This window comes from Schistocerca nitens, chromosome 3, assembly GCF_023898315.1.
Source record: "Schistocerca nitens isolate TAMUIC-IGC-003100 chromosome 3, iqSchNite1.1, whole genome shotgun sequence".
NCBI classification, from domain to species: domain Eukaryota; kingdom Metazoa; phylum Arthropoda; class Insecta; order Orthoptera; family Acrididae; genus Schistocerca; species Schistocerca nitens.
In genome coordinates, this window is record NC_064616.1 from 882,021,290 (window position 1) to 882,045,779 (window position 24,490).

At 42.4% G+C, this 24,490-nt stretch overlaps 1 protein-coding gene across 1 annotated transcript in view; it reads right to left on the bottom strand.

The window, feature by feature from the left end:
• Nucleotides 1-24,490, bottom strand: part of LOC126248926 (chondroitin sulfate synthase 2) — a 125,088-nt gene that overhangs the window by 95,889 nt on the left and 4,709 nt on the right. The window contains exon 2 of the mRNA XM_049950428.1: nt 7,616-7,767. Within this exon, the coding sequence (XP_049806385.1) occupies nt 7,616-7,767 (152 nt within the window). The remainder of the gene's footprint in view (nt 1-7,615; nt 7,768-24,490) is intronic.

Here is a 24,490-nt window from a genome sequence, read left to right on the forward strand (position 1 = left end):
GGGTTTTCAGCAAGATCTTTTGTTAAGGTATGATGGTGGTAGTGGTTGTATGCTTCGCACATCGCTCTTTTTACAGCAGCACGAATCTCTACTAACTTTTGCCTGTCCTCATTCTCCCAATCTTTCTTGTACCGCGAGTGCAACTGTCTTTGCTTCCTGAGCATTCTCCGAATTGCGCTGTTAAACCACGGTCGGTCTTTTCCGTCTGTAACCCACTTTTTCAGCACATACTTGTCCAATGCGTGATTTACAATGTGTTTAAAATTTGCCCATAATTCTTCCACGTCCATCGTACTGGAAGTAAATGAAGTCGTTTCATTTACTAAGTGGGATGCTAACAACTGCTTATCTGCTCTTTCTAGTAAGAATACTCTCCTAGCCTTCTTGACTGACTTTTTAACTTTCATAACCATAGTCGTAATGACAACATCATGATCACCAATCCCTGTCTCGACACTGACACCGTCGATGAAGTCTGGTCTGTTCGTGGCTACCAGATCTAAAATATTTCCATTACGTGTTGGCTGTCAATTTAGCTGCTCAAGACGGTTTTCGGATAATGTGTTCAAAAATAATTCACACGACGGCTTGTCTGTACCACCTGTAATGAATCCATAGACATCCCAGTCTATACTAGGTAGGTTGAAGTCACCTCGGACTAATATAGCACGATCCGGGTACTTCCGTGATACAGAGTGTAGACTCCCTTTGAATGATTCTAGAAGTGTCACGGTGGAACCTGGTGGCCGATAATAACACCCAACAATTAACTTTATTTCTCCTAGCCCTGTTAAACGTGTCCAGATAACTTCACAATCACACTCTACTTCGACCTCAGTAGACACAATATTTTTGTCAACTGCAATGAAGACACCACCTCCTACGGTGTCTAATCTGTCTTTCCGATACACGTTCCAACCCTTACTAAATATTTCAGAACTTCCTATTTCAGGTCTTAGTCTTAGTCCTGAGAATAATTTGCGCGCCACACGCTTCCTGGAGGGCAGTAAATTCAGGAACTTTATTCCGAACACTCTGAAAATTTACTGCTAATATCTTGATAGCTGAAGTGTCTTTACACTGACCGCGTCCTGATTTCCCTGCCTGCACATCGCCTGGCGAGTGTTCATCGGGACACCTCGCACTACTGCCTAGCCTAAAAAAAACCCCATGTGCACGCCACAAGTACTCTACTACCCGAGTAGCCACTTCCTTTGTGTAGTGCACCCCTGACCTATCTAGGGGTGTCCTACAATTCCCCACCCAATAGTGCAGGTCTAGAAATCTTCAGCCAAGACCGTCACAGAGTCGACGAAGCCTCTGGTTGAGACCCTCCACTCGGCTCCAAACCAAAGGACCCCGATCCACTCTGGGAACGATGCTGCAAATAGAGAGCTCTGCTTGCACCCCGCGTGCGAGGCCAGCGGTCTTCACAAAATCCGCCAGCCGCCTGTATGGACTGAGGATCGCCTCAGAACCCAAGCGACAGGCATCATTGGTGTCGACATGAGCAACTACTTGCAGACGACTACAACCCGTACGCTCGATAGCTGCAGGCAAGGCCGCCTCCACATCTTGGATGAGGCCATCCGGCAGACAAACTGAGTGTACGTTGGAATTCTTTCCAGCCCTGTACGCTCTTTCCCTAAGGGGCTCCATCACCCGCCTAACGTTGAAGCTCAAAATAACCAGCAAGCCTTTGCCCCCGTGTGCCTGCTCGGGCCCTGCTGAAGGAGCAGCGACCCACCCACTAACAGGATGAATGGGCGAGGCCAGGTGGCCAGCCTCCACATTGACCCTCCGCCTCGAGCAATGCGAACGCATTGCAGTCCGCCACTCACCCTGAGCTGAGGGCGGCCCCAACGTGCCGGGTACACTAGAATGTGCCTCAGTGGCTGAGTCAGCGGACGCAGCAAGCGACACCTGGGGTTTCTCAAGCGACGCGCCAGACTCTCCGCCGTCACTGCACCTCGAGGCAGCAGCCTGAAGGCGGCTGACTGTGGCCAACAGCACGCTCAGCTGCTCGCAAACCGCTACCAGCTCCTCCTGCACCCGCACACAGCACGCACACACCCTATCCATCCTACTGCTAATATCTGGACGTATAGAGTTGCGACAAATAAAACAGCAATATGCGACTGCACAGTTGCATCACCAGTGCGAGATTGAGCTCTACATCTACATCTACATGATTACTCTGCAATTCACATTTAAGTGCTCGGCAGAGGGTTCATCGAACCACAATCATACTATCTCTCTACCATTCCACTCCCGAACAGCGCGTGGGAAAAACGAAAACCTAAACCTTTCTGTTCGAGCTCTGATTTCTCTTATTTTATTTTGATGATCATTCCTACCTATGTAGGTTGGGCTCAACAAAATATTTTCGCATTCAGAAGAGAAAGTTGGTGACTGAAATCTCATAAATAGATCTCTCCGCGACAAAAAAGTCTTTGCTTTAATGACTTCCATCCCAACTCGCGTATCATATCTGCCACACTCTCTCCCCTATTATGTGATAATACAAAACGAGCTGTCCTTTTTTGCACCCTTTCAATGTCCTCTGTCAATCACACCTGGTAAGGATCCCACACCGCGCAGCAATATTCTAACAGAGGATGAACGAGTGTAGTGTATGCTGTCTCTTTAGTGGACTTGTTGCATCTTCTAAGTGTCCTGCCAATGAAACGCAACCTTTGGTTCGCCTTCCCCACAATATTATCTATGTGGTCTTTCCAACTGAAGTTGTTCGTAATTTTAACACCCAGGTACTTAGTTGAATTGACAGCCTTGAGAATTGTACTATTTATCGAGTAATCGAATTCCAACAGATTTCTTTTGGAACTCATGTGGATCACCTCACACTTTTCGTTATTTAGCGTCAACTGCCACCTGCCACACCATACAGCAATTTTTTCTAAATCGCTTTGCAACTGTACTGGTCTTCGGATGACCTTACTAGACGGTAAATTACAGCATCATCTGCGAACAACCTAAGAGAACTGCTCAGATTGTCACCCAGGTCATTTATATAGATCAGGAACAGCAGAGGTCCCAGGACGCTTCCCTGGGGAACACCTGATATCACTTCAGTTTTACTCGATGATTTGCCGTCTTACTACGAACTGCGACCTTCCTGACAGGAAATCACGAATCCAGTGGCACAACTAAGACGATACCCCATAGGCCCGCAGCTTGATTAGAAGTCGCTTGTGAGGAATGGTGTCAAAAGCTTTCCGGAAATCTAGAAATATGGAATCAACTTGAGATCCCCTGTCAATAGCGGCCATTACTTCGTGCGAATAAAGAGCTAGCTGCGTTGCACAAGAACGATGTTTTCTGAAACCATGCTGATTACGTATCAATAGATCGTTCCCTTTGAGGTGATTCATAATGTTTGAATACAGTATACGCTCCAAAACCCTACTGCAAACCGACATCAATGATATAGGTCTGTAGTTCGATGGATTACTCTTACTACCCTTCTTAAACACTGGTGCGACCTGCGCAATTTTCCAATCTGTAGGTACAGATCTAATGGTGAGTGAGCGGTTGTATATGATTGCTAAGTAGGGAGCTATTGTATCAGCGTAATCTGAAAGGAACCTAATCGGTATACAATCTGGACCTGAAGACTTGCCCATATCAAGTGATTTGAGTTGCTTCGCAACCCCTAAGGTATCTACTTCTAAGAAACTCATGCTAGCAGCTGCGATATATGAACAATTACTTATGAACTAAGCAATCAAATAACCATGACTACGCCACTATATAGATATTACAATGCGATCCTACCCCTGTGTTAGTACAAATGACAACCGCCTATGCAATGTTGCCCTCTACCGTTATTAAAATTTGATACTACCCATTTCTAATTCGAAAATATGCAAAGATCCGAAAAATTTCACCACACAAACACACAAAGTAATTTGAATTAAACCTGTGGAATTAATACAAAAAACTGAATATATGACTAGTTTCTGCTACTGCTGTTCTCACACGTCACTCTGCAACCACAGATGAAACTGCACTGGTCCCTGCCTGCTGCTAACTGACTCTACGAAACAAACAGAAAGCACTGGCTGTCCAAAACAAACAACTGACTAAGGACTCTGCGAATTTATACTTTACAGCTATCAATAAGCAATATAACTCCTCTCAAATACGAGAATACACAAGGATTTTATGTAATTAAATATGCAAGTGCACAAACACTCAGAGAGAAATTAAGAATCAAACTACAAAACAAATATGAAAGCTAAATATGTGACTCCCTACTGCACTGCTGCTGCACTACTGCTGTATTTTACAATAGTAATTGCTACCAGTGTTTGTTCCGCTATCATATTATCATACAATAAAGGATCCTCCTTTCTATGTATTCACAATACATTACATTTGTCTATGTTAAGGGTCAGTTGTCACTCACTGCACCAAGTGCCTATCCGCTGCAGATCTTCCTGCATTTCCCTGCAACTTTCTAATGCTGCAACTCCTCTGTATACTACAGCATCATCCGCAGAAAGCCGCATGGAACTTCCGACACTATCTACTAAGTCATTTACATATATTGTGAAAAGCAATGGCCCAATAACACTCCCCTGTGGCACGCCAGAGGTTACTTTAACCTCTGTAGATGTCTCTCCATTGAGAATAACATGCTGTGTTCAGTTTGTTAAAAATTCTTCAATCCGGCCACACAGCTGGTCTGATATTCTGTAGGCTCTTACTTTGTTTATCAGGCGACAGTGCCGAACTGTATCGAACGCCTTCTGGAAGTCATGGAAAATGTCATCTACCTGGGAGCCTGTATCTAATATTTTCTGGGTCTCATGAATAAATAAAGCGAGTTGGGTCTCACATGATCGCTGTTTCTGGAATCCATGTTGATTTCTACAGAGTAGATTCTGAGTTTCCAGAAATGACATGATATGCGAGCAAAAAAACATGTTCTCAAATTCTACAACAGATCACTGTCAGAGATTTAGGCCTATAGTTTTGCGCATCTGCTCGACGACCCTCCTTGAAAACTGGAACTACCTGTGCTCTTTTCCAATCATTTGGAACCTTCCGTTCCTCTAGAGACTTGCGGTACACAGCTGTTAGAAGGGGGCAAGTTCTTTCGCGTACTCTGTGTAGAATCGAATTGGTATCCCATCAGGTCCAGTGGACTTTCCTGTTTTGATTGATTTCAGTCACTTTTCTATTGCTTGGACACTTATTTCAATGTCAGTCATTTTTCGTTCGTGCGAGGATTTAGAGAAGGAACTGCAGTGCAGTCTTCCTCTGTGAAACAGCTTTGGAAAAAGGTGTTTAGTATTTCAGCTTTACGCGTGTCTTCCTCTGTTTCAATGCCATTGTCATCCCAGAGTGTCTGGATATACTGTTTTGATCCACTTACTGATTTAACGTAAGACCAGAACTTACTAGGATTTTCTGTCAAGTCGATACATAGAATTTTACTTTCTAATTCACTGGACACTTCACACATAGCCCTCCTCATGCTAACTTTGACATCGTTTAGCTTATGTTTGTCTGAGAGGTTTTGGCTGCGTTTACACTTGGAGTGAAGCTCTCTTTGCTTTCGCAGTAGTTTCCTAACATTGTTGTTGAACCACACTGGGTTTTTCCTGTCCCTCACAGTTTTACTCGGCACATACCTGTCTAAAATGCATTTTACTATTGCCTTGAACTTTTTCCATAAACACTCAACATTTTCAGTGTCAGAACAGAAATTTTCGTTTTGATCTGTTAAGTAGTCTGCAATCTGCCTCCTATTACTCTTGCTAAACAGATAAACCTTCCTCCCTTTTTTTATATTCCTATTTACTTCCATATTCAGGGATGCTGCAACACACTTATGGTCACTGATTCCCTGTTCTGCACTTACAGAGTCAAAAAGTTCGGGTGTGTTTGTTATCAGTAGGTCAATAGGTCCAAGATGTCCCACGGTGCTTCGCTGCCAACTGTGCTTCCACCACCAGCTGGACCAGCACTGTCAGGCCCTTCACCACCAGCATCCCCAGTGCTTCCACCCAAGCCTTCACCATCAGCACAGTTCCGCAACGTCAAGGACGCGTATATCAAGCTGCTAACAGCACCCTGATTGTCCGTCCTCCCTTGTACATAACAAGAGGAAGACTGGCCGGTGCGCATGATTATGACTGCAGCACTTTCACCTGTATTTATCAGTTCTGGCCCAGAATCTCCTCCTGCTGTTGCCGTCATCACCTGCCATGCCTGCCGCAGAGGCCAGGGATGTATCATCAGTCACCCTGACGCCTGCATCAGAGGAGCACTCTTTCCCCAAGGAGGAAGACATGATATAGCACTGTACATCATCTTTGTATACACACTTCAGCACCAGGCTGCAGGCACACTACACTCAAATACTCCACCAACAGCACCTGTGTGGGCCAGCCCCCAGAGGCTGCCCATAACTTGTGCACACGGCACAGCACCCACTGCACCATCTACCGCAGCTCTCCTCTACATAAAGACAGCGCAGCCAGCTCAAAAAAGACATCCAAATTAAGATCTGCAATGGCTTATAATTGACTCAATGGCGCTAATGAAATTAAAAATCTGTTTGAGACTGGCTGGAGCAAGGTAAGATACTTTTTAAGATACTCCGAAATCATGATTTTCTCTGAAACTACATGTGGGGGAAAATGATCTAATTAAATAATCCTATAAAACCTGAAATCTTAATGTTCTATTTGCTATTTCTTTAGATATTATTACAGGTCTGCTCTTCAGATGAGCCCATGTTGTCAATGTGTGAGGTGAGCAGCCAGTATCTCAAAAGAGCTAGTGATGGCCTGTTGATTATGTTACGTGTGGCTCAAACAGTCAAGCGCCCAATTTCTGTTATGGTGTGGGGCATAATATCTGTAAATGGTACATATGGAACATATATTGTTCAAGGTTCAATGAATCAACAGCAACAAGGAAAAGATATACTGCTTCAGATGGTGAAGTGGTTTTCTCATGGTGACTCTGTTTTTATGACAAATTGTTGCATCATAAAGCCAAGTCAGTCGAACAATTCTTTGCTAAAAATGATGTAAAAACTTTGTCATGGCCTAGGAACAGCAAAGATGTGAACCCAATAGAAAGTATGTGATCAGTTTGTAAAGCAAAGATTGGAGGAAACCCTCTTTACAACAAACGTGTAACTCCTTGAGCAGCTTACAGAAATACACACATATGAAGAAATTGGAAAATCTTTGCCCATTCCTAGCAGAATGCATGCAGAGAAGGACTGAAATGTTAATCAAGGTGAAACTCATGTACACAAAATACTGATGTAACATTTAGCTGTTAAATAAATGAGTATATAATACAAAACGAGTTCATTTTTGCAAATATTCTGCTTGAATCCAATAATTTTCACACCATTATAGATTTCACAGAAGCTAAATTATAATAAGAATGCCGACATTATAAGAAACAGAAACTACAGCACTCTAAAATCTGGCCTCTTATAGTTGTCATAGCTATCTTAAATATAAATATTAATTCCATAAATGAACTTTTTTGTAACATAAAATAATGTTGGTAATTTCAAGAATAAAAACCCAAAACAGTGAATATTCTACCTCCAGATTTTTACCTGAACAGAATCCTGGCATGAGAGTCCTGAAGCATGAACAATGCAACGTCCAACATTGGCATCGTCAGAGTCTGAAAATGCATTCTTGACGCACCACTCCATGTTTGCTAACACTTTTCGTAGCACTGAATTGCTTAACAGTAACCCAGCATCTGAAAATTTATGGATGTGTCTGCAAAAACTGTCACACTACTTAATGACAATACAATGAAATATAAACCTGAAATATTTACTTTTGGGTTAAAGGAGACCATTCACTATAAAGCAGAAGCATTGAGTTATCAATAGGCACAGATAAAAAGAAAGGAAACTTGGTAGCTTTCAGAGTTACCCTTTTATGAGTTAGAGTAAAGGGAGGAGGCTGGTTTGCCAGATAGGTATGCGGGAGGGAGGAGTGGCAGGTATATGGGCTGCAAATGTAATGAACAAATACAGGGGCCAGTGGGGATTGGCCTATGCTGAAAGTGACATGGGGATGTGAATTGGAAGGGGGTGACAGGATGGAGGCGGGAGAAACTGTTGAGAGGAGGGTGCAGGGACAGTGTGTTACTTGAGACTGAGGCCAGGATGATTGCAGGTGCAGAGGATGTGTTGTAAGGAGAACTCCCATTTGTGTAGTTCAGAGAATATGGCAGTGGAGGGAAGGATACAGATGACCAGGGTTGTGAAGCAGCCACTAAAATTGAGCACACTGTGCTCAGCTGCATGTTGTGCCACCAACAGCAACTCAACTTCGTTCTTGGCAACAGTTTGGTGGTGGCCATTCATCCTGGTGGACATCTGGTTGGTAGTTATGCCAAAATAAAAGTCTGTGCTGTGATCATAGCAGAATTGCTTTATGACATGGCTACTTGTGAAAGCAAGTAATCCAGCCTCTGACGGCAGTACGATAAGCCTGTGACAAGACTGGAATAGGAGGTGCTGGGTGGGTGGATTGGGCATGCCTTACACCTTGGTCTGCCTCAATGATATGACCCCTGTGGCAAGGGGTTGAGAGTGGGAGTGGCATAGGGACGGGCTAGGATGTTGTGTAGATTGGGTGGGTGATTAATGACCACTTCAGGAAGGGTAGGAAGAATCTCAGGTAGAAAGTCCCTCATTTTAGGGCAGGATGTGAGATAATCAAAGCTCTGGCAAATGATATGGTTCAGCTGTTCCAGTCCAGCAAGATGCTGGGTGACTAGGGGGGTGTTCCTTTGTTGCTGATTAGTGTAGGTTGTGGGAGGATTGGGTGTATGTGAGGATGGGGCATAAGAAATCTATTTGTGGACTAGGTTTGGGAGTGGGGGAGGTTGTATTGCCTGCCTGTGAAGGCCTTTGTGAGGCCTTCAGCATACTGGGCAAGTGAGTTCTGATCACTGCAGACACATTGCTCACAGGTAGCTAGGCTGTATGGGAGGGATTTTTAGTGTGGAAGGGATGCGAGTTGTTGAAATCCAGTTAATGTTGGTGGTTCTGGGTTTAATGTGGACACAAGTGTGGATATCAGTGAGGCAGAGAATAACGTCCATGAAATTGACTTGATGAGTAGAGGAGGATCAGATGAAGCAGATGGAAGAAAAGGTGTTGAGGTTGTGAAGGAATGTGGATAGGTTGTCTTCGCCCTGAGTCCTGATCATGAAGATATCACAAAAAACCTGAACCAGACTAGAGGTTGGTAGTTTTGGGAGCTAGAAAGGTTTCTACTAGATAACCCATAAACGGGTTGGAATGGGATGATTCCATGTGTTGCCCACGGATGTGTCGTGGATTTGTATGTAAACCTTCCTTTCACCGGAAAAGTAGTAGTGGATCATAATATAGTAGATAAGTTGTATAATGACTGAGGTGATGGGTTTGGAGTCTGATGGATGTTTACAGAGATAGTATTTGATAGTAGCAAGGCCATGGGCATGATGGATGTTGGTGTTCAGGGAGGTGGCATCAGCAGTGATGAGTAGTGATTCAGGAGGTAAATGCCATTGGGATGGTGGAAATATCTGTTCATTTTATCAGATTCATAATGTATACTACAAGAGAGCCATGCTGATGTCTATTATGTCTAGTGAGTCTGTATTTATACAGTATACCTGGTATGAAATTATAATGAACCAAATGTTGACATAAAATTTAATCTATCCTATTATAAATTCATATTATGATTTGAAAAAAGCTTTCTGCATAAGCTAACCAGAAATGATATTAAACAGCCTTGTAAAACTCCATGGGTCACTGCAGGGATTAAAGTATCATGAGACAGGAAAAGGGAAATTCTTCTGCTCGCAAGAACAAGTAAAGATTTTGCAGTAGCTGCACATTAAAAAACTACTCAAAATTACCAAGAAAATGTATTAAAAATCAATCAAACACACACATTATGTCAGAAATTAGTAATTGTGACAACAGACTTAAGGCTATATGGAGTGTAGCAAAAACAAGAGACAGAGCAGGATAACATCACTATTGAATTAAATGGAAGGGCTATGAATGATAAGTCAAATGTAGAAGATACGTTTAATAATCATTTCCCAAATTTAGTAGAAAATATAGGGACAAATAGTTGAAGACAAAAATCAAAATAGTATGTTGAACACCTTACATAAAATTCAATTATATAGATGTCTCCCAGACCAACTTATCTTTCTGAAATTATGAAAATTATACATTCTCTCAAAAATAAAAGCTCATCTGGATTTGATGGTGTTTCCAACAAAGTACTACGACTTGTTACACTATAATAACCACTATCTTTTCTGAAATATCTAATGCACCATTAACTCAAAGCATTTTTCCAGAGAAATTGAAATATGCCACTGTTAAATCGCCTCTGTAAGAAAGGTGATGCGAGATATAAATAACTACTGACCTGAAAATTCCTGGCAGATTAAAACTGTGTGCCCGACCGAGACTCGAACTTGGGACCTTTGCCTTTCGTGGGCAAGTGCTCTACCATCTGAGCTACCGAAGCACGACTCACGCCCGGTCCTCACAGCTTTACTTCTGCCAGTATCTCGTCTCCTACCTTCCAAACTTTACAGAAGCCCTCCTGCGAACCTTGCAGAACTAGCACTCCTGAAAGAAAGGATACTGCGGAGACATGGCTTAGCCACAGCCTGGGGGATGTTTCCAGAATGAGATTTTCACTCTGCAGCGGAGTGTGCGCTGATATGAAACTTCCTGGCAGATTAAAACTGTGTGGAAGGTAGGAGACGAGATACTGGCAGAAGTAAAGCTGTGAGGACCGTGCGTGAGTCGTGCTTCGGTAGCTCAGATGGTAGAGCACTTGCCCGCGAAAGGCAAAGGTCCCAAGTTCGAGTCTCAAAATTTTAGATATTCATATTCAATGGAAAAAAACACATTTTGTAACTCCTAAACAACCTAGTTTGGGGACACTTGCACTTGAAACCACTGCAGATCTTGGGGAGAGAGAAATCGGTAAGCTGACATATTTTGACTCAATAATGTCACATGGAGTAATGGTTTGAGGTAACTCATCTTTAAGAAATAAAGTGTTTTGCTCAAAAATGTGCTGTAAGGATAATATGTGGTACTAACCCATATTTATCTTGTAAGCATCTGTTCAAAAAGTTTGGCAATTTGACTACTGCTTCACAGCATATTTATTTTTTCATGAAGTTTGTTGTAAATAATCCACTGCAGTTCAAAGGGGACAATGATAAACATAATTAAAATACCTGAAAAAACCTGACATTCATTACTCCACATTTGGGTAGTCTTTGGCATGAAAAGGCGTGCACAATGCTGCTAGGAAAATTTTTGACCAGTTACCCAATAACAAAAATTTGCCCAACATACAGTAAAGTAAAATTTGAAAACACATTGAAAAAGTTTTTCTTTGGCAACTCCTGCTATTCTGCAGAATAAATTTTATTATTGTAATATGTAAAGACAGGGTATGAGCTACCAAAAAAACTTGTAAGCATGAAGACATATTTACACACAAATTTGTTATTTGAATGTAAATTGACTTGTTCCACTTATGATTTATTGTGCAAATGTTCCATGTCCCATGACTAACAGTGTGATAATACTGCAACACACAATGATCAGAAACACATCCATTACGGCAAAAAAAAATTATTAACAGTATTATCTGTATAAATCCACTTATCCAAACATCCTGCCAAACAATCTGATCATACTCCATGGGACATTTTAGGGTAACAAACCTTTTGGTGTAATTAGTGGTCAGGATTACATGTTTGTACTAATGTCAAATAATTCTGCATACTAAAGTCCGAAACAAGGCCCACTTACTCTCACAGAGTCAAATGACAGGCTGATTGAAAAAATAAGCAGTGAAATTAGCATACAAATTACAAAATATGATGTTTATTATTTATTTATAAGTGATCTTGAAGTATGTGGGCTATTGAAGGGGGAGGGAGGGTACCATACAAGCAAAGTAGGTTTCCTTAAATAATATAATAGCATCTATGAACTATATCACTCACTCACATAGAGTACAATAATTTAATTCATAATTCTGATACAGAATTAAGTAAGCAAGAGCACTTTTACTGTAACTTTACAACTATGACTCTGTTACAAGTATATATTCGAAACAGAATTAAACTATGCAAAACAGTCTAGGAAAAGCTCTTTAATTTTATGGCTTATTAAAGTAAATGAACAACATTGGGTCTGTAATTTTTCAAATTCTTCCAACATAATTCAGGATGAAGTAGTTCATGGGTTACTGGCTGTATGTCAGTGTCCAATGGGCACAAGACTTTGGCAAGCGACCAAATTGCCATCATCAGCTGTGCTGATGAACTGAACATCTAGGGACTGGTACAGGACTTATATCTCCTACCCCCTCCATCCGACCTGGTGCTCTCTCCGATGTCCATGCTCAGGCACAGGCATGAGACCAGCATCTCCTCCCCATCTCCTCCTGCCAACAGATTGCTCTGTACGAGGTTTGTGCCCAAAGACGTGAGTTGTCAGGTCTCTGCTATTGCTCTGCCACCCCTCAAAATCAGTTTCTTGTGGGATATCTTAATCTGACCAAGAACAGGTTCCCAGGCCTTACTAAGGATGTAGCCACTATTATTAGTGACCAGCAGTTCCCTTACTCAAATCTTGACAGATGCTTTAATGTTTAAAAGTTACAAATTAAAACAATCTTGATCACATAAAAACATTTATTATAATGGTAATTGGTTTCAGTCTATTTGCAGACCATCTTCAGACCATTCTCCAGTGGTGGCTGGCAGAGGTAATGAAGCGAGCAAGTACTGTCTGTTGAGAGATAAACCTCAACTTTTTTAATGACAGTGTCCCAGAAATTAGACGCTTGTGTCAGAACCGTACCACTGATGCTCCCAGCAATGATCTAAGACAGTACACACCATCTGACCTATGTATGTCATGCCAAATTGGGAGGGGGTATGATTGTTAAGGAGTTACTACAGAAGCACCAGTTTTACCGAGACTTTATGGACTTTCAAACATCTACAAATATGGAGTGCCTTTCAGCCCCATTGTTACCAACGTCTGTGCTCCAACATACTCACTCACTAAATATTTGAAGGATATGCTTAGCCTATACATCAGAACATGTTTACATCATATTCGTAGCTCCATGGATTTTGTTGGGCAACTTCACAACTTTAAGCTTACAGATTTTGACATCCTTACGAGTTTCGATGTTCTCTTTACAAGAATCCATGAAACTTTTTGGCAAGAAAAATTGTGTTTATTCCATTTTTGTGCTGCATTATTGGTAAGGTAGGATTAATGCTTTGGTAATGCCAAGTGACTACTGTCTACTACCTACCAGCTAAAACATGGGCACTACTCAGTAATGTGAAGGACAACCTTTGACTATGAAGGTCCAAGGTCAATCAGATCCCCTGCCACCTAGGTCAGGTGGTGTGTACTGTCACAGCCTGTTGCCAAGAATACCAACAGCATACCACACTGCAGCAGCCTAACAAGTCGGCAGTACCAGAACACTGCCTACTGAACCTACATGCTATGGATTATGACTGTTATAAAGTTCTGACATAGATTTCTATCTTCTGGGAATGTGTCATTAAAGTATCTACAGAGATTTGAATAAGCGAACTGTTGATCAGTCATAATAGTGGCTACATCCTTAGTAAGGCCTGGGAACCTGTACTTAGATTAAGAAGAGGAAGGAGATATCTCACAAGAAGCTGACTTTTGTGATTGGCGCAGCAATAGCAGACACACCAGCAGCACGTATCTCCAGGCACAAACTTCTTACGGAGCAATGTATTGAAAAAAAGAGGGGAGGGGCGAGGGAGGTACTGGGCTCATGCCTGTGCCTGGCCATGACCTCAGACAGTGCACCAGGTTGGACAGAGGGGGCCAGGAGATATACGTCCAGTTTCAGCTCCTAGACAATCAGTGTACCTGATGATGACAACATGGTCACTTTGTGCCCTTTGGGCAGTGACACCCAGCTGTTCACCTGTGAAATATTTGATCAACATTGAATCTAACAAGAATATTCATACTCCTGTTCATCTGTGCTGAGACTAATGAAATATTAGACAGATAAGTTTGACAACATAATCAGAATGAAGTTATTTACAACCTCTTGGTTAGAATATCACCATTGTGTGCTTTACAAGACTTAGTCATGTTGAAAATAGTACAAATTTGCCTTCCTTTGGCCTGAGAATCAACCAATTGCAGGAGGAATTTGAACTACCACATAACCTTGAATTTGTACACAAACGAAGCAGTTGCAGATATGAAAGTAATATGCAACAGGTATTATTAGGGCCAGAAAGGGATCAAACCCTGAAGATTTCTATGTGTAGTCTGACATCTATCTCCTATCAAATATTTAAAACAAAATATTGACTTCCACTTTGAAATGCTGTCAAAATGAGAGGGGTGGGGACAAAGGGGAATAAACTGTAAAGTATATTTCAGAAAACTTACAACAATTTGTATGATATAGCCTTTAACTATCTTGTATGTATCTGCGAACTGAGTAAGTACAGCATGTAGAAGTACTCAGGACTGAATGCTTTCATGCACGTGGAAATGTTACCACCGTTTGCATGGGTAGACAAAACTGCTGTTTTCTAGTTGTGTGAAGGGATTAATGCTTACTTATACACTAACTATAATTGTAAGGCATTTTGTGTTGTTAAACATGCTCAACAACATCTCTCTCTCTCTCTCTCTCTCTCTCTCTCTCTCTCTCTCTCTCTCTCTCTCTCTCTCTCTCTCCCCTCTCTGGTTGGGTTGTAACATTCCACGTAGGAAAAATATATCTAAAAACAAAGATGATGTGACTTACCAAATGAAAGTGCTGGCAGGTCGACAGACACACAAACAAACACAAACATACACACAAAATTCTAGCTTTCGCAACCAACGGTTGCCTCGTCAGGAAAGAGGGAAGGAGAGGGAAAGACGAAAGGATTTGGGTTTTAAGGGAGAGGGTAAGGAGTCATTCCAATCCCGGGAGCGGAAAGACTTACCTTGGGGGAAAAAAGGACACGTATACACTCGCACACACACACACATATCCATCCGCACATACACAGACTCCAGCAGACATTTGTAAAGGCAAAGAGTTTGCCTTTACAAATGTCTGCTTGAGTCTGTGTATGTGCGGATGGCTATGTGTGTGTGTGCGAGTGTATACGTGTCCTTTTTTCCCCCAAGGTAAGTCTTTCCGCTCCCGGGATTGGAATGACTCCTTACCCTCTCCCTTAAAACCCAAATCCTTTCGTCTTTCCCTCTCCTTCCCTCTTTCCTGACGAGGCAACCGTTGGTTGAGAAAGCTAGAATTTTGTGTGTATGTTTGTGTGTCTGTCGACCTGCCAGCACTTTCATTTGGTAAGTCACATCATCTTTGTTTATATATATATACACTCCTGGAAATGGAAAAAAGAACACATTGACACCGGTGTGTCAGACCCACCATACTTGCTCCGGACACTGCGAGAGGGCTGTACAAGCAATGATCACACGCACGGCACAGCGGACACACCAGGAACCGCGGTGTTGGCCGTCGAATGGCGCTAGCTGCGCAGCAGTTGTGCACCGCCGCCGTCAGTGTCAGCCAGTTTGCCGTGGCATACGGAGCTCCATCGCAGTCTTTAACACTGGTAGCATGCCGCGACAGCGTGGACGTGAACCGTATGTGCAGTTGATGGACTTTGAGCGAGGGCGTATAGTGGGCATGCGGGAGGCCGGGTGGACGTACCGCCGAATGTCTCAACACGTGGGGCGTGAGGTCTCCACAGTACATCGATGTTGTCGCCAGTGGTCGGCGGAAGGTGCACGTGCCCGTCGACCTGGGACCGGACCGCAGCGACGCACGGATGCACGCCAAGACCGTAGGATCCTACGCAGTGCCGTAGGGGACCGCACCGCCACTTCCCAGCAAATTAGGGACACTGTTGCTCCTGGGGTATCGGCGAGGACCATTTGCAACCGTCTCCATGAAGCTGGGCTACGGTCCCGCACACCGTTAGGCCGTCTTCCGCTCACGCCCCAACATCGTGCAGCCCGCCTCCAGTGGTGTCGCGACAGGCGTGAATGGAGGGACGAATGGAGACGTGTCGTCTTCAGCGATGAGAGTCGCTTCTGCCTTGGTGCCAATGATGGTCGTATGCGTGTTTGGCGCCGTGCAGGTGAGCGCCACAATCAGGACTGCATACGACCGAGGCACACAGGGCCAACACCCGGCATCATGGTGTGGGGAGTGATCTCCTACACTGGCCGTACACCACTGGTGATCGTCGAGGGGACACTGAATAGTGCACGGTACATCCAAACAGTCATCGAACCCATCGTTCTACCATTCCTAGACCGGCAAGGGAACTTGCTGTTCCAACAGGACAATGCACGTCCGCATGTATCCCGTGCCACCCAACGTGCTCTAGAAGGTGTAAGTCAACTACCCTGGCCAGCAAGATCTCCGGATCTGTCCCCCATTGAGCATGTTTGGGACTGGATGAAGCGTTGTCTCACGCGGTCTGCACGTCCAGCACGAACGCTGGTCCAACTGAGGCGCCAGGTGGAAATGGCATGGCAAGCCGTTCCACAGGACTACATCCAGCATCTCTACGATCGTCTCCATGGGAGAATAGCAGCCTGCATTGCTGCGAAAGGTGGATATACACTGTACTAGTGCCGACATTGTGCATGCTCTGTTGCCTGTGTCTATGTGCCTGTGGTTCTGTCAGTGTGATCATGTGATGTATCTGACCCCAGGAATGTGTCAATAAAGTTTCCCCTTCCTGGGACAATGAATTCACGGTGTTCTTATTTCAATTTCCAGGAGTGTGTGTGTATATATATATATATATATATATATATATATATATATATATATATATATATATATATATATAACAGAGGGAAGCATTCTACGTCGGAAAAATATATCTAAAAACAAAGATGATGTGACTTACCGAACGAAAGTGCTGGCAGGTCGATAGACACACAAACAAACACAAACATACACACAAAATTCAAGCTTTTGCAACAAACTGTTGCCTCATCAGGAAAGAGGGAAGGAGAGGGAAAGACGAAAGGATGTGGGTTTTAAGGGAGAGGGTAAGGAGTCATTCCAATCCCGGGAGCGGAAAGACTTACCTTAGGGGGAAAAAAGGACGGGTATGCGCGCGCGCACACATACATATATATATATATATATGAAAGTGCGGGCAGGTCGACAGACACACAAACAAACACAAACATACACACAAAATTCAAGCTTTCGCAACAAACTGTTGCCTCATCAGGAAAGAGGGAAGGAGAGGGAAAGACGAAAGGATGTGGGTTTTAAGGGAGAGGGTAAGGAGTCATTCCAATCCCGGGAGCGGAAAGACTTACCTTAGGGGGAAAAAAGGACGTGTATACACTCACACATATCCATCCACACATATACAGACACAAGCAGACATATCAAGCAGACATATCTGCTTGTGTCTGTATATGTGTGGATGGATATGTGTGTGTGTGCGAGTGTATACCCGTCCTTTTATCCCCCTAAGGTAAGTCTTTCCGCTCCCGGGATTGGAATGACTCCTTACCCTCTCCCTAAAACCCACATCCTTTCGTCTTTCCCTCTCCTTCCCTCTTTCCTGATGAGGCAACAGTTTGTTGCGAAAGCTTGAATTTTGTGTGTGTGTTTGTGTTTGTTTGTGCGTCTATCGACCTGCCAGCGCTTTCGTTCGGTAAGTCACATCATCTTTGTTTATATATATATATATATATATATATATATATATATATATATATATACCACACTGCAGCAGCCTAACAAGTTGGCAGTACCAGAACACTGCCTACTGAACCTACATGCTATGGATTATGACTGTTATAAAGTTCTGACATAGATGTCTATCTTCTGGGAATGTGTCATTAAAGTATCTACAGAGATTTGAGTAAATATGGGGTCAATGAAAGCATAGTCACTACGGCATATATATATATATATATATATATATATATATATATATATATATATATATATATATATATATATGCACACCAGTATGTGGATGCAATTACACCTGCAGCAGTGGCGGAACAAATTATCATGCTTGCAGGAGTGGTGGAGCAATTTATCATGCCTACCACATCAATGAAACAGTGCCCCAATGAATTATCTGTGGATGCAATTGTACACAGATGAGTGATATGTGTGGATGCAATGATACAAAGGTGAGTTATCTTGCCCACAGCACTTGTGGGTTGAATTTGCTTCAGATGAATTATCTCACCTTCTCCAGTTAAAGGGTTAACAAATACGTCACTTTAATCAGGTAATAATCTAATGTTATCTACACTTAGCATTCCTCTATTCCATAAACACCAAAGTTTTATTCCGTCAATTTAGGACAAAATAGCAATGTTCTTTCAGAAGAGATAAGTAAATGTGTTTATACTGAAAACATGGGGTCAATGAAAGCATCTGATTCCATCCGTCTGCTTTGACCCGTGACGTAAGGGCGTTGTGGTGTGTGACGTCACTACGGCATGGAGTTTATGACTTGGTTGTGTTTGATAGTGCCCTCAGTAAGACATTTAATTTATTGTGTGGCTTCTGTTGTTAGGTATGGAGATGATGATGAAATATAACAGTTCTACCAGAACTATTATGGAGAAGGACATAGTCTTCATTATCAAATTCCTCCAGTTATTGGCCTGATCGCTGAGATAGTGAAGTGTAGTATAAAGTGTAGTGGAGAGGGAGAGGGAGGGAGAGAGGGAGAGGGATGGATGGATGGATGGATGGATGGAGAGAGAGAGAGAGAGAGAGAGAGAGAGAGAGAGAGAGAGAGAGAGAGAGAGAGAGAGCGTGTCGGGGGGGGGGGGGGTTGCATGAGCATGTGGCCAACCCAGTTTGCAGTGCCAGAATTTGTTGGTGGTACGTAATTGTTTTTTCCTTGGGGTCTGTTCCTCTTGAGTTGCAATGTTTTGTGTATTTATGGTGTACTGATTTTGTTTTAATTCATGTAGGAAAGTTTGATTTCTGGGCTTTTGACGTGTTATAGTTTTGACTTTATTTTTTGTAGTTGAAAGTGTTAGTTTTTTGGTATCAATAGTTGTGATTGACTTATGTAGGTCAAGGGAAATGACTGATTCCAATTTTCGTAGTTTTAGTTGTAGGTATTGGTGTCTTGGTGTCGTCAGGTGCGACTGATCTATATTGATTGAGTGATATATCCGATTCCAATTTTCATAGTTGTAGGTGTTGCTGTTTTGGTCTCTTCAGCTGTGGTTGAGCTATATATGTCAAGAGAAATGTCCGATTCCAATTTTCATAGTTGGAGGTGGTTTTTTTAGTGGTATCGATAGTTGTGGTTGTGCTGTATAGGTCAAGGTAAATGTCCGATTCCTATAGATTTTATTGTTGTAGCGGAATGTTGTAATTTTTTTACTGTTATATGTAGCTTGTCCCCACCCTAAAACCCCCAATTTCCTGCAGTTGTCCCGTTAGTTAGTTTGTATTTTTGGTGGGAGATGTTATTGTCTTATTTATGCGTATTTTTGTGTTTGTTGCCATGTGTACGTAGTGACGTCATAGGTGCAATATTGGATATGCTTAGAATGGCCATTTCCTCCATTTTGATGATGTCATGGGTCAAAGCAGACAGGTAGAATCAGACACTTCTGTAATCCCAAAATATGTATAAACTGACTCCACTCTCATCAAAAAGCAGAAAATGTGTGCTTCTGTTTTGCAATAATTCAATTCATATGGAAAGTGCAACCACTGGAGCACAGAAATTCACACACAATAGGAACTGTGTGCCTTCAAATACAAAAAAGTGTTCCAGAATTTATCGGAGAACTAAATCTCATAACAGAGCTGACATTTGAAGCACATCCCTCCCAAATGTATCTGCTACATTCTAAATGGAAACGTTAAATAATTAATCCATTATAAACAAAAACCTTTACAAAATAAACCATATTTAGTTGGACATGCACAAATATGTTGAACTGTAACGCAAAACACTGAAAAGTCCACATAACAAATGTGATGTACATACTGAAGCACAAGATTACTGAATGATCAAATTGTTGTGAGGGAAGTGAATAAATAGAAAGCTGCCAATGTCATATTGCCAAACAGTGAAAATGAATAATAACTATCCAAAAAGATTTAATCAGCACTACATTTTTGTCATCAACCACCAAGTACGAATTCAGAGAGGGAGTCTAGAAATTAAGAAGGAATAAAAAAATCCACCATGAAGAGGTGGGACATTTTACTGAATGAATACATAAATTGACTATGATTTCCCTGAATATATGTATTAAATGAGCTATTTTGTTTCCATACGCTTCTGGAATGTTTCAAGCAGACAACAGTACTCCGTTCCTAAAGCATGGTAATGTCCAAGATACAGAAAATTACAGAAGAGTCGGTCAGCTTTCTTTGTTCTCACATATCTCAGAAACAATTATGAAAAACAAAACAAAATTATACAATGATGAAGGCTTCTAAGTGAAGGAAAATTTAGTCTCAGGTATGGCAGCCATACTACTGTATAATACAGAAAAGTAACACATCAGGCACTCAACAATGATAAAAATGTAACATGTATATTTTTAAACCTATTATTTGCCTTAGTTGATAGCTGCAACTTTTGTCCTGGCTACTAGTTTAGGTATCTAGTACCATCATCACATCAACTTAGGCGCATAGTCAATACTGACACCCCTACTTGAGAAGAGAGAATGATGACTGCATATCAAGGGATCGCTTGATGATAGTACAAGGTACCTGGTACCCAGTTGATAAAATAAAAATCGTGGCTATAGACTACAGTAAATAACTTTTTCTTATTTTGCTGGTCATTGTTACAAGAGACAGTGTGTTGAGAAAATGTGAAAAATAGGGCACATAGTTTTGGTACTATATCATACACTATGTGATCAAAAGAATCCGGACATGCCCAAAAACATATGTATTTCATATTAGGTGCATTGTGCTGCCACCTACTGCCAGGTACTCCATATCAGCAACCTCAGTGATAGAGCAGAATGGGGCACTCCATGGAACTCATGAACTACAAAAGTGATCTGGTGATTGGGTGTCACTTGTGTCATACATCTGTACATGAGATTTCCACACTCCTAATCATCCCTAGGTCCACTGTTTCCGATGTCATAGGGAAGTGGGAAACGTGAAGGGACATGCACAGCACAAAAGCGTACAGGCTGACCTCATCTGCTGACTGACAGAGACTACCGACAGCTGAACAGGGTCATAATGTGTAATAGGCAGATATCTATCCAGACCATCACGCAGGAACTCCAAACTGCATCAGGATACATTGAAAGTACTATGACAGTTAGGTGGGAGGTGAGAAAACTTGGATTTCATGGTCAAGCACCAGCTCATAAGCCACACATCACACCGCTAAATGCCAAACAATGCCTCACTTGGTGAGGGAGTGTAAACATTGGACGACCGAACAGTGGGAAAACATTGTGTGGAGTGACGAATCACGGTATACAATGTGGTGATCTGATGGCAGGGTGTGGGTATGGCGAATGCCCAGTGAATGTCATCTGCAAGTGTGTGTAGTGCCAAAAGTAAAATTCGGTGGTGTTATGGTGTGGTCGTGTTTTTCATGGAGGAGGCTTGAACCCCTTGTGATTTTGCGTGGCACTATCACAGCACAGGCCTTCATTGTTTTTTTTTTTATGCACCTTCTTGCTTCCCACTGTTGAAGAGCACCTGTTCATAATTCACAGCCTGTAGTGGAGTGGTTACACAACAATAACATCCCTGTAATGGTCTGGCCAGCACAGAGTCCTGACCTGAATCCTACAGAACACCTTTGGGATATTTGGAATGCCGACTTCGTGCCAGACCTCACAGACCAGCATCGATACCTCTCCTCAGTGCAGCAGTCCATGAAGAATTGGCTGGCATTCCCCAAGAAACCTTCCAGCACCTGATTGAACATATGCCTGCGAGAGTGGAAGGTGTCATCAAGGCTAAGGGTGGGCCAACACCATACTGAATTCCAGTATTACCGATGGAGGGCGCCACAAACTTTAAAGTCATTTTTAGCCAGGTGTCCAGATACTTTTGATCACATAGTGTATCCCAAATACTGTATGGGTAAAGTTATTAATGGCATACAGGGCTTGTCTGTGAAGTAATGAGACTGGGCCTTGTAAGAAGAATTTATTGATAGAATCAGTAGATATTGTTAAATTTCTTCAGAATATTTTCCTTGGGTGTTGCTATACTGCTGTCAACATGATTCCCATGCTGCATAGGGTCCTGGGAAGTCAGTTGCCATAACCTCCTCCCGAGATTCTGAGACAGCCTGCTAGATGGCAGGAAAATTGTTGAAATGGTGACCTTTCAGGCTTCTCTTGGGCTTTGGTAACAGAAAAAGGTCTGATGGACTCATATTGGGGCTTTACAGTGACTGTGGCAGGTTGCAACCCCTATATGGGACAGGTAGTCACCCACAATGAAGGCAGTGTGGGCTGGAGCACTGCCGTGGTGGAGCTTCCAGTGATTGGCACTGAAAAGGTGTGCAAGGGCTTCTTTGTAGAAAACAGCACTGACAGTTCAACCTGGAGAAAAAAATTCTTTGTTTTTTCACTTTGGCCACATTTTGTCCCAACCACTCATTGAAGGGCATCCAGACCACTCCACGTCTTCAATGGTCTCCTGTCCATTCTTGAACCCACTGATCCACTGGGAAATCTGGGCCCTTGACAGGACACCATCTTTATAACCCCCTTTAACCAAGGTGAGTGTCCTGGAAGCAGTTTTGTCCAGGTGAAAGCAAAATTTAATCATGTGCATTGCTCCAGCATAGACTCCATTTTTCGTTTACTGCCATGACAAAATCTCGAAAAGAGATTTTGTGCCCTGAATGAGCCTCAGTTGTGTCGGAGCTTGGACATGACTGCCGCCCAGTTTGTTGCTTAGCTTAGTCCCCCACACAAATTCCCCTGCCGGGGAGCCTGCTTCTGGCAACCAGAGCACTGCTTGGTGGTCAGTCTCATTACTTTAGACACGAACCCTGCAAGTATCTCATATCCAAAACATAATAATATAGTGTTCTCAGGAGTGCCTCTACTGACCAATATTGGTTTTAATATTTCTAAAAGAGTTTCCTGTCAACATCACACACAGTGAAGCTATTTTGTTTGAAGCAGATACACAATTGAGACCAACAATAACACATTTCAACTTCTGATAAAGAAAGCAAAAGAAGCATGCAGGGATATCTATGAAGGGTCAACAAGGAATAAGCTACCCTATAACATTAAAACACAATAAAAACATAAATTAAAAAACTGTATAAATTTCATCTTGAAAATAAAATATGATGATGTTGCTTAGTTAACCATAAATAATAACATTACACATGCTGATTATCAAATATATTTTATATACCAACAAGTCAGCCCACTGTGTTCAAGTTGCTGACAGATGCAATAGCTGCTAGAACTCAGCATTATGTGGAAGAAAGCAGTATTCTGCCAGCAGGACAAAAAGGAAGTAAACAGGGAAGTAGGAGCACAGCAAACAAGATCCTAACTGACAAAATGGTCCTAAATTACAAAACTAACCAGCATGTGACTGGATCATCTACAGGAAAGCCTTTGACTCACTGCCGCATCGTTGGTGCATAAACTGTCTGGAAACCATTGGAATAATCAGAAACATTTGGAGGTTTGCAGAAAATGCAATGAAATACTGAAAGACAGAACTTTTTGTTGGCAGATTGGTCATTATCAGGTTAGGAACCTTTCAAGGTGACACTCTCCACCCACTGCTGTTCATCATCACTACAACCACCCTATCCATAATTTTCCAAAAAGCGAACCTGGGTTATTAAGCAGGCACAGATCAACAGAAAGTTTTTCATCTACTGAACACATATGACTTCAAGATGTATGGAAGATCAGATGCTGAAATCCAGTCACTGACCAACACCATAAGGATCTTCAAGCTGGACATCACTATGGAATTTGGTCTGGACAAATGCTCAACAGTGATACTAGTAAAGGGGGCATTCACAGAAAGTGAAGGCACAGACAGGCCATTACGTACCGTAAGTTAAAGCATGGAATTCTGCAACTGAACAAACATCAGGCACAGACATGTAAAAATTGGGGTCAGCAAAGAAAAAACCCTAAGGGCCACGAAAATTTTGAAAAATCAAACTAAATGGTTTAAATGCCATCAACACCATGGGTCATACCTATCATCAGGTACACTGCTGCCATTTTGAATTGGACACAGGCAGACCTTGACAAGTTGGACAGGAAAGCTAGAAAAGTCATGCTGATTCATCGTGTGTTATACTCTTGTAGTGATGGCATTACATCCTCATAGTGATGTGAATAGGTTATACTTACCCAAGAAGTCAGGTG